The sequence below is a fragment of the Manacus vitellinus genome, unplaced genomic scaffold, assembly GCF_001715985.3.
Source record: "Manacus vitellinus isolate BGI_N305 unplaced genomic scaffold, ASM171598v3 scaffold_31_pilon, whole genome shotgun sequence".
Lineage (NCBI taxonomy): Eukaryota > Metazoa > Chordata > Aves > Passeriformes > Pipridae > Manacus > Manacus vitellinus.
This window is the reverse complement of record NW_021940379.1, coordinates 837,360-848,362: the sequence shown is the minus strand read 5'-3', so window position 1 is coordinate 848,362 and position 11,003 is coordinate 837,360. Positions and strand designations below refer to the sequence as shown.

The 11,003-nt window shown below is 48.8% G+C and overlaps 1 protein-coding gene across 2 annotated transcripts in view; it reads right to left on the bottom strand.

Annotated features, from left to right (window-relative positions):
• Window positions 1–1,064: 1,064 nt before the first annotated feature.
• TTC28 (tetratricopeptide repeat domain 28) overlaps window positions 1,065–11,003 on the bottom strand; it is a 113,608-nt gene continuing 103,669 nt past the window's right edge. For both annotated transcript variants that reach the window (XM_018076237.2, XM_018076239.2), the window contains 4 exons: window positions 10,765–10,841; window positions 7,731–7,860; window positions 7,093–7,200; window positions 1,065–6,596 (listed from right to left, as the gene is read on the bottom strand). In XM_018076237.2, the coding sequence (XP_017931726.2) occupies window positions 4,969–6,596; window positions 7,093–7,200; window positions 7,731–7,860; window positions 10,765–10,841 (1,943 nt within the window). In that variant the 3' untranslated portion in view covers window positions 1,065–4,968. The remainder of the gene's footprint in view (window positions 6,597–7,092; window positions 7,201–7,730; window positions 7,861–10,764; window positions 10,842–11,003) is intronic.

The window sequence follows — 11,003 nt, the reverse complement described above, 5'->3', positions numbered from 1 at the left end:
CCCACCTTGCCTTTGCCAGGAGCGAAACTAGCCCATTAATGGGGAGCAAAAATCCACAGGTAAGAAAATTCCACGTTGCCCCACCACAGGCTGTACGGAAAACCCTCAGTAGCCCTGCCTATGGACACACAATTCCAGACTTGGGATGGCTGGCTCCGGCTGAGAGGGCCAGCGGTGGCCAGGGCTGTGCTGGGGCCCCGGGGGGTGGGGCTGCGAGCCTCTACTTGCCTAAGTTCTCAAGCATTCACGATTTGCCTTTATTTGGCTTTTCAAAACACTGGCAGCATGCAGCCCATGCTGCTGCTTCTTCCCCATATGGATAAGGTTTGTCTGGTGTGTGCTCCGCCAGCTGCAGCGTGTGCTCTCTGCATCCTGCCACACACGGCAGCGTCACCGAGCAGGCACTGACCCCGGGCCCTGCACAGACAAACCACTTCAGACCAGCCCCTGCGGCTCCACTGCGGCACCGCTCGTGGAGGGGTCGCTTCCCCAGGAGCTGCTGCTCCTGGCAGAGCTCCAGCCCAGGCTCCCTCGGCAGCACAACCAGCCAGTGGCTCCTGGCTGCTGTCAAGAGGCTGAGCCTCCTGTGGCCCCAATGCAGGTTTGCATGTTTAGTTTCATCTGTCCCCAAACATTTCCCCTAAGCACAAGGGCACCTTTCACATGGGGGCAGAAGGAAGATTTAACTCAGCAGGTTCCAGCTGGCATCGGTACAGGGAGAGTCTCTCATCCTTTCAGCACTGGGTTCTCCCACTGGAGGGCTAGAGCCAGCGACTCTTGGAGCTCCTCCCAGCGCTTTGCATCCTTTGCTCCCACCTACAAGAGAGACCAGCAAATAGTGATGCTCCCACCACCTGTTAAGAAAAGGAAAAGCAATTTCCAATGAGCACTGTTAACAGGAACGCTACACTGCACAAAAAGGGGAGGAAGGTTGCAGAGGGAGCTGAGAGCTGCCGTGTGTCTGCCACACTGCCACGGGATGCAGAGAGCTGGCTGCTGGCAGAGAGCAATGAGCCAGCAAACACCCTTCCCCAACACCCTCCTAGACCAAGAGATTGAGGCACTGAGAGAACTCATGCTTTAATAGACACTGAAATCACAAAGAAGGAAGGCCAAATGCCTTAGCAATTTCAATAAAAATATGAAAATCTTTTTACATGGTAAATTTCATAATATAAAAAGTTTAATGCTGTCTGGAAACAGAGTTTTAATTTACATAGAAAGTCCATAGAGGCCAAACATGGCTAACACTGCACACAGGGAGAGCAAGTGCTGAAGGGCTGCTGCTGGGAAGTCTCTGCTGACCATCCTCTCTGGGTCACCATCTCCAGCGCTCTTCTGAAACTCTTCTGCAGCCAAGGGGACGAGCGTCCACACACACGAGCAGCCCTTCTGGGCAGCCTGGCAATGCAATGAACCCAGAACTGCTCAAACCCATTATCACCATCCAGCTGAAACTACCAGTGTTTCCTAACAGATTCACAGACACCCCTGTGCCCCTGGATCTGTTCTGCAACTTGGAAGAGATGTTCACGGAACGAGTTTGACCTAATGAAAAGAAATATGGCCTGGAGTGATATGCGTGGGTATAGCACCCCCTCAATGCTTTTTCCTTGTTTCAGTAAGGTAGGATTAAAGAGAAAGAAAATCAATACCAGGCCAGAGGTACAGGCTAACCAACAAAATCAAATTAAACTAGATTTTGTTCAGAGAGATTGTTTACTGTTCCCATTTAGTTGGAGCTAAAGACAGTCAGTAAAAAAATCTGAAATCTCACACAGTAAAAAGTATGGGGCAAAACCAAAACACTCTATGGGGCCTTGGGGAATGGTTGCACGTGGCAGGTTTAATGTGAAAGTGGTTAATACCTAATTGTTATTGCTCACTGTATTATGCAGTGTTGTCACTTGTACCATGCACAAATACAACAACGACAAATGCATTAACTCCACAGAAGGAATTCTAATAGCAAACGGAGAATACGTGATTTTCATATCCTGAATTTCTCCACATATTGGGCAAGCCTGATAAAACTTTTTCCTCACAAAGGGGTTGTTTCTCATTCAGGGGGTGGAGGAGTGAGGCACAAGGTGTGTGCAGTGTCTCCCAGCCACGAGTAAGCATGCATTTCATGGCAAGCCAATGGAAGTGCCCTGTGCCAAGTCAGTGGAGACCAATTTCCCAAAAGACTTGTTCTAGTGACACTCACCTTCCATATTTATACAACACCAAATTCCCAAATACTGAACTTTCTCTACATCAGAACCCTTCCCTGTTTCTAATGCTCCCCCCTCCTTAAAAACAACAACAGAAGAACCACTCCCCCCACGCCCCCCACCCCGATTTAGCTCTGTCTGAAAGCTTTAAGCCAGCATGAAACTTGCTGGAGCATGGAAATGGGTTGTACCAAAATGGCAGCATAGAATTTCTACAGGTTAAAAGATCCTTTAGTTATGGAAGTAAACTACAACACAGAGGCTTATTTCTGGCATGTTATGCAGCACTACAGGGAGTATTTGCTGTTGCTATAAACAAAAAACTGCCCACTTCCATCCTGGGTGTTCCTGGGATGTCGTTTCAAAACAGTTATGCTGGTTAGAAACAGAGCAGGTCACGTGAAGTCTCTCAGCAGTCCTGTGACCACAGCAAGTGGCACAATCAGCAGCATCACTGTCTCCACAAGGGGCAGACACTCTGCTGACTTATTTTGGCCCACTATTCTAATTTTTCCTGCCAAATGACATGAAGGTGATGTTTAGCACCAAACCATCACAGGAAGATGTCATGTACAGACAAATAACTTGCATTATATAAATTGAACAGATTAACCCAACTGTTCTGCTACATTGCATATGAATAGGTGAGTAACTCACTACTCCTTCTGTCTCTGCACTGAAACTTTGGTGATCCCCCATCCCTTGTTAGCTGGCTGTAACAACCCAGCCCAACATCCTTCACCTTTAGTGCTTGTGTTCATTTCTTTCAACGACAAAAAGGAAAATGTTCCTCCAAAACTAGCAGATTCCAGAACATTCTCACAGCAAGCATCTGATTACACCCTGTGAGCAAGCTGAGCCTAAGCAATTTCATGTTTCGGTATCAGAACTGAATCTCTGCCCTGCTATCATGCTTTTCCTCCAAGATCCATAAGAAAATCACAAATGATCAGATCCACATTCTCAGCAAGAGCATCCAGCCACGCTAAGTGCAACAATTCTCTGCATCAGCAACGCACCCCCTGGTACGTCCACAGAGCTGCCTGCACTCACTGTTCAGGTAGTCAGCTGCAAGACTGGAAGCTGACTTAAGATCCAGCTAAAACTCAGGGCCTAATGAATTCAGCCTCACAACACCTCTGTGAGGTAGGTAGGTAAGTATTACTATCCCCATTTAGATAGAAAGGGAAGACGAGGCACGGAGAGGTGAAGTGATTGGCCTTCAGTCACTCAGCCAATTCTGGGAGTGCAGAATAGACACCAAAAACCTTGGTGATCCAGTGCTCCGACTTCATAGCCCGTGGCCTGTGAATCCCTTGCGTGGATCTGAGCACACGTGGTGGGGTTGATGCTGCCGCACGCCCACGGCTTCAGTGCACGGAAACGATCACTGGGATCCCCATCACATCACTGCATTTGACAGCCACTTAGAATACCTCCAACCTGATCCCTAACTCCTAAACCCCACCTAGCCTAGGAAAGCTGACTGTACACATCACCCTCGGGGTGCTCTTGGTCCCCTTTCCTCCACAGGGCAGAGGGCACTCAGGTTCTGCATCTGTCCCCTCCGCGTTCTGCCTCGTGTTTATGCTCCCACTGCACCGACAGCTGCTCACATTGGTACTGTACACCTGCCCCAAAGGAAACTTGTTTCCAAACCTGCTCCAAAGGAAACCTGCTTCTGCAGCAGGGAAAAGGTTTGCAGACCTGCCTGCACTGAGCCATGGCAATGATTTAGCAGGACCAGTGAGGGATTTTTTTGGTCAGGTGATGTCTAAATCACACATACTGATGACACATTCCTGCCTGCCATGGAACTGTAAAATAATGTTCTCAGCTGCAGCATCTGTAATCCTTTTTTGTGCTCAGTGAGCAGACAGAAGACATCAGTGCTGCCCAAATACCTGCCAGGATGAAAAGTTCACCTTCGCAACGCAGTGTACCAGAGAGACAGAGCACTCAATAAAACCAGAGCTTGTCTCTCTGACACATACTCGCTACCTCATGCTCAGGCTCACCTGGCTCGTTAGGCCCAAACATTCCCTCTGAACAGACCAATCAGCAAAGTCTCACCTGAGGGGTTTCCCTCCAGAAAAGTTACCTGAGATGCAGATTTTAGAATGGGGCACCTCTGTCCTCTTGTCCTTTTTTCACCAGACTCTAAATGATGCAAGAGAACTGCCAGATCCTGCTGCTATGGAGTTTTCCTGCCAGCAGTTTTGACCAACCTGGCAGAAGTATCTAGAGGTATGTGATCTTCTCCTCTGTCAGCCTTTGAAAGCAGTAAATGGCTCATCCTTCTCCAGGCAGAAACTTGTGCATATGTTCTTTCTGGCACACAGGAACGTTCTGCCTCCTCTCCCTTTCCTCTCCAACCCCTGATATGTATAATTTATAATATAAAAAGCCAGCTGTAAAACCTCCTCTTGGGTTAAAAAATACAAGGAGGTGGCTTAAAAGCCAGTATTTAATGAACAGACAACCAGATGCTTTGGACCCGTTGCTGCAAATACTGAACACTACAAAGAACCTGTTATCAGGTGAGTCTGGCTGAGGTCCTGATAAGGGAAATGAAAACCCATGTGTGTGAGGCCGTGTGCCCCCACAATGACAGCCTGTCCCATCCCTGGGCACCGCCAGCTGGGGGCATGACCACGGCTGCTTAGGTATTGGTTCTGTTTTGGTAAAGGCAAGTGGGCAGAAGCAAATACTTTAACAAGACTGTAAGTCATCAGCTGGTACTTGGGACATTTCAACATTTGGAGGAAGGAAAAAATCTTCCCGGTGACAAAAATTTATACCCGTTCCCCGCCGGCAGCCTCAGGGGCCGCACGGCTCCCGCAGTGCTGCCGGGCGGCGGGGAATGAGCTGATGTCACAGCATTTGTGGTTTCAGGGTGTCTGTGTCCATTTGGAGGGATCTTTTGTGGCGAAGCAGCAAGGTGTTGCTCAATAGATAGGTCCTTCAGTTCCAGCTTCTCTGCGCTTTCTTCTTTGCTGTGCCGTGGAGATAAATTGAGCAAGCTGAGGACATCTTTCTTAGAAGTCATCGTTCCAGGAGCTCCTCGGAGAATCTTTACTGGGCCAGTGGAGTGGTGGGGAGTGCTTTGCCAGAACATCTTTAAGTTGTGAATTGCTTGCACTTTTTCATCGATGGCAGCCAATTTTAATTTGTCTATGTCTGGGGCATCAGCTGGACTCGAGCGAGCAGAACCAGCTGAGGAATAAGAAAGAGCAGGAGATGGAGTGCTGCCACCAGGAGACTGATGCCCTGAGCTCGGAGATATATTTCTGGGTGATTTAGAAATATGAGCACTGTAAGGAGAGCTGGGGTACTTGAGTTTAAAGGGAGGCTGCTCAGTTAGGGACCCCTGGGAATCACAACCTGGAGATGGCTGCCCACTGTACTGACCTGTGCCTTCTCTGTTTGACATCTCTGATGTTGTGGGGCTGTTATAGCCAGAGCTCACCTTCTGAAGGGATGAACTCCTTGTTGGAGGCTTTGGTTTAATTGCAAGAGGTGAAGACTGATTCCTCTGGCTGGAGCTGACGGGCCGGCTGAAGGCGCTGGTCTCCGAGGAGCGGAACGCGGACACGCCAGCCGGGGCGGGAGCCCCGTCATCCGAATTGCTGCTCTTGCTTATCTGGCTGCTGCTTCTCTGAAGACGTTCAACAGCAATGAGGTGACTCTGAGTTTCCTCCAGAATTTTTTGTGCCAACTCTTGTGGATCAAGCTTTGGATTACTGTCCTCCTGGGATTTGACAGTGCTGTCGGTTTCAGTGCTAGACTGGTCAGATTCCCCAGTATCAGAACTTGCAAGTTTCCCAACTTTTTGGAAAGGTGAATTTGGACTGGGGACGAGAGTCATTTTAACAGGAGAATTTGGAGTACTTATGCTCCCTTTGGAGTTGACAGACTCTTTAATGCCTCCAGTCTGACCAGTTTTGGGCTGTTTGTGATCAGGGGAAAATCCTGGGTTTATGTTTTCTTGGTAACTGCCCAAAGGCTCGTTGCTGATTATAGAGAAACCTTCATATTCTTCCTCATCTTTGCTGGCTGCAGTGGTGGCTTGTGGTGATAGCTGGCTCTGAGCTGCAGACCTGTGTGGATAGATGTTCTTGGGCCTCTCATAATCCTGGCGACCTCTGTGTCCCACCCCATCCAGCATGCTCTCTGGCTTGGAAACAAAGCTCATGGAAGAAGCAATGGAGCTCAGGCTGTACACCGAAATGGCATCTGAGGCAATGCTGTCTGGACAGGTGGGAGAGAATGGAGGGTTTTGATAGTGGGGTACAGGGTTGGAAACAGACTGAGCAGAAGCCAATGACTCCAGTGATGAGGAACTGTCCAGGCTAAGGCGCTTGGGCAGCTCTGTAGAATCTGAAAAAGGAAAGAAAATAGTATGTACAAACATGCCCTTAGATACACGACAAAATCAAATAAAACTAGGTAACATTCTATCAGAATTAAGAGGAAATGCTACAAAACATGCCCTCATGCTCTCTGCTACCTCAGAACACCCAACTACTACTTAGGTAAGGAAAAAGAAGTGTACAGCCCAGGAAATGCCCAGGGAAGAACCTCTGTCCATTATCCTAGACGGAACTTGTCAGTTCATTACCATTTTATTTCTCAAAACCAAGAGTGAGTTATACATCCTCCAGTTGCTGGACTCTGTCCCCAGCTTGGGCTCATACAAGTCTTTCCCACAGAAAAATAATGTTTGCTCCAGCCACTCCCTGGATGACGTTTGGCCTGTGTGGCACGTGTGTGACGTGTGACCTCTGCAAAGGTGTGAGTGTGAGATTTCACCAGAAGCCATTCTGATCAAATCATCACAGGACACAGGAGCAAGAACTACTGTAAGCAGCTTTACCAAAAAGTGCCAGCAAGGATTGTAGAGCAAAGTGCATAGTCCTCCTGGTAGCTTGCTTCCCAGTTTTCAGAATCACCTCCTCTTGGCCAACTTCACAAAGGTCAAAACCTATGTAGTGGGACACAGAGCAGAAAATCACAACTCACAGAAAGACCCTCTGTCTAAAGTAAGTGATCTCATTTAAAACATAGACAGAACAGAGAGGTATGAGACCCTGCAGCACCCTCAGAAGAATGACTTCACCCCCCCTGTGCAGTTTGTTGTGTGTATTTATTAATGTTCAGCACATCTTCTCCAGGTCTTGGAAGGTTTATGGCGCTGGACAGGGAACACACACACTCATACACAAATGACCCCTGTCAATCCTTCTTTAGCTGCAAATTACGTGGAGTTGTTGGGGAATGATATACCAAATACATCTCAGGGGACAGTGTCCCACATACCCAACCATTTACCATTAATTCCAAGTTTTTTTACAGAAATGGAGCTGAAGAGCACAGACTTTGGAATTTGGCAAATGCAGGCTGGCCTGCAGGAGGCAGATAAATGTGAAGCTGTGAGTCTCATCACTGCTTCAAGCCCCACAGGAGACACCAGCATTGGGTTTAGAGGGACAACAGAAAGAAGTATTTTCCTACCTAGAGCTGCCAGAAACTCATGACAGCCAGGCAGCCTCCAGAGCTGGACACTGATGGAGACCTGGATTGGTGCAGAGGAGAAATCTTGCTCCTTCTCGCCTGCCTGAAGTTGAACCAGGACTTGATGCAGCTGAAGAAAGCAATACAGACATTAGCCATTCCTTACGAGTCACATCATGTTTCTCTGACAGTCACAGCTAAGGCAATACCCTTTCCCTGAACACCCTTTCCTTTGACACCCAGTTCAGCTGCTGCTCCCGAACAGAGCAGTGAGATGGGAAGGTCTGGGCAGAGGGACAGGTCAGGGACAGGAACATCGGACAGACTGGAACAGTAGCAAAGGCAGGGACAGACCAGGGGTGAGGGCTGGGGGGTGGCCAGTGGAAACTGAGCAAGAAGGAAGCACAGCAGGAACATCTGTGAAGTGAAAGAAAAGGAAAGAGATACTCTGGGGCTGCTCATAGAATATACTAAAGCCCATTCCATGACTGAGCCATACTCCTTATGCAAATCCCAAGAAACTCATTAATTGGGCAGAACAAGTCATATGAAACTATGGAAGACTTTCCTAATACCTCCATGGCCTCCAGGAAAGAAGTTTCTCAACCGTGCCCAAGGGACAGGAGTAGCAAGCTTGAGAGAAAATGTGTTTATGAAGATCTGACACAAATTAAGATGCCAGGATCCCATGTAATTCACCAACGCAGTCAGGGCAGCAAGGATGGAAAGCCATTAATCAGGGATCAGCTAACCTCAGGACCACCCATCTCTGACAACCCACAAAAGCTTACATAGGCCTTTTTCCACAGTAGCTCTGTGGAGCAAATCTCCTGGGAGTGGGTGCAGACACTTTGCAGCACAGGGAATGGGTCTGCAGTGACCCTGGTGTTTCACCCTGCACAGCAGTGTCACCCCCGTGCACATCATACTCACCATTCCCACCACATTTTTAACAGCCTTCGGGCAGCAGGTAACAAGAAAGGAAAAGAGGAGAAAAGAAAGAACATGGGTTACACTGTGCTACAAAGTGGCTGTGCTGGGGAACCCTGCAGGGACAAGTCCATGTGCAAACTAGCACCTTGCCTACAAGATGCTCTATCCACAGAAAGAAGGGAGCAAAGGGAATGGCCTGAACTGTGAGTTCAACAGCGTGGGAATAGGCAGCTGGAATCTGGGAGTGCCCAGCTCATGACAGCTCAGACACTTAGCAGGCAGACACTCAGGCCAACCCACACTCTGGCAGGAGGCTGAACATAAAACAGTCCTTCTCTCGTTTCCTCTGGGATACAGTACTGGCGTTCAGTGCAGTCAGCAATCCCTAACTTTTCCTTGCACATGCAGTAGTTCTAAAGTTCTCTCTTCTGTGGCTCCTGCCTTCTCTTTTGCACTCAAAACAAGTGTTCTCTGTCCAGTGCAGCAGCTCAGGTTCCCACCTTGCTGCTTCACCAACGCCAAGAGCACCTGCTCCCCTGTGATGCCGGTCACCCACCGGGGAAAACCAGCGAGCAGCACCCGCTGACTGAACTGTCCCACGTCCTGCTTCTGTCTGGAACAAAGCCTGCTCTCCTCTGGGACAGGCAGAGCCCCAGGCTGCTCACTTCACGAACTGTGGAGAGGTAGGAGGGAAAAAAGCAATAACCACAAAGGGTGGGAGAGCTGAGCTCAAAACCCTGGCGTTTAACAGGATAGACTCTTGCGCAAAAGGGAATTCTGCTGGGGGTTTGGGCTATGGAACAACATTTGCAAACCCAGTGCAATATGCCTGCCAGTATTTACTGTGTGGGGCAGCAAGGAAAGGATGTGTGTGTCTTTTGTTAGTCATGTACAGCCAGCTGAATGTTTGTCCTTGGGTGATTTCATCATCTGAGGCAGGGCGACAGTCAGGAAGTCACCTCATGAGCACTGTAAGACATTCTGAGCCACGAGGATGCTGTCCTCTCCTCCTCACACCCCTCAGACCCAGGTCCTTTGGGTGGCCATGAGGGAGTTAACACTGTGGTTTATCACAGACATCCTGGGCACCGATGAGAGCCCAGGCAAGAGGCAAAACACCACCAAGGACAGGCCACTGGAAATATCTCATGCGCTGCTGCAGATCCTAACAGGATCCTAACAGGAACTCCCTCCTTGGAGCAGACTCATTCCCTCCTTGGAGCAGACTCATTCTAGTGGGCTTCAGAGCTGCTCAGTGGGAAACAGCAAAGCTGAGGCTTGTCTTGTATTTTGTGGAGACTCCACGTGACTGAAGGGCAGACCGGACACCACACAGAGCCAATCCCAGCTCCCCACCACAGTACTGCCTTGGAATGCTTCTGCATGGGGAAAGGGGAAAGACAGTGAGCTATAGGCCCATTCCCTGTGTGAGTGTGTCCATGTACTAATGCAGGCAAATGATGAAGAGAAACTTTGTTACAAGAGCACTCAGGACAGTAAGAACCATGGAATGGAAAGCAGCCGGGCCGGTGGCACAGAGAAAGGTCAGGTTGGGCTAGGCATGCTCCAGAGACTGGGGAGAGGGAGGAGTGTGAAGGAGGTTGGGGGGAGCAGGGAGAAGTCCCATCGCCACAGGTATCACTGCCCTTCTCCTAAAGTCCAGGAATCCCTTCCACAGAGCTGTGAGCACACACTGGAGCAGCACAGTCCCAAGTGAGTTTTCTGACAGACTGAAGTCAGCCATACCTTGGGACTTTGGTAAATACAGTGCACAAAGACCAGCCAACGTGGCCCCTAGACAGCATGGCCAAACAGCAATAAGGGGTCTGTCACTCAATTCCCCCTCACAGAAGGGATCATGCTTTAACTTGTCACTGAATGGGGAGTTCCAAGGCCACGCAGTCCAGTAACCCACCTGCATTTCTTCCTTCTGGACACTTTCATTCACACAAATAGGCAAATTCAGAATTTAAACCCTCAAGTCTCCTAGCAAGCTCTGGGTTGATAAACCAGGATATCAACCATTCAGTGCATTTCTGAATTTACCGACCTGGGAAGAACCATTTGGAATCTGGTACTGAAGGAAAACCTCCCAACTCACCCTGTTGATAAGCTGTTCTCCTGTTTCTGAAGCAGTGATAAGTTTACAAAGTGCCTGAAGTGCAGGGTTAGGCAAACCTGAAAAACATCAGCAGAAATGTCTGTATATATTTCTTGACTGCAAGAAATACAACAAAAAGGAAGTCACATCGTGCTTACTCGACCCAGTAGTAAATGATTCTCATCTGTGACAAAATTTTCAGTAAACATTTACTTTCAGAACTTCTTCCCAGTTCAATA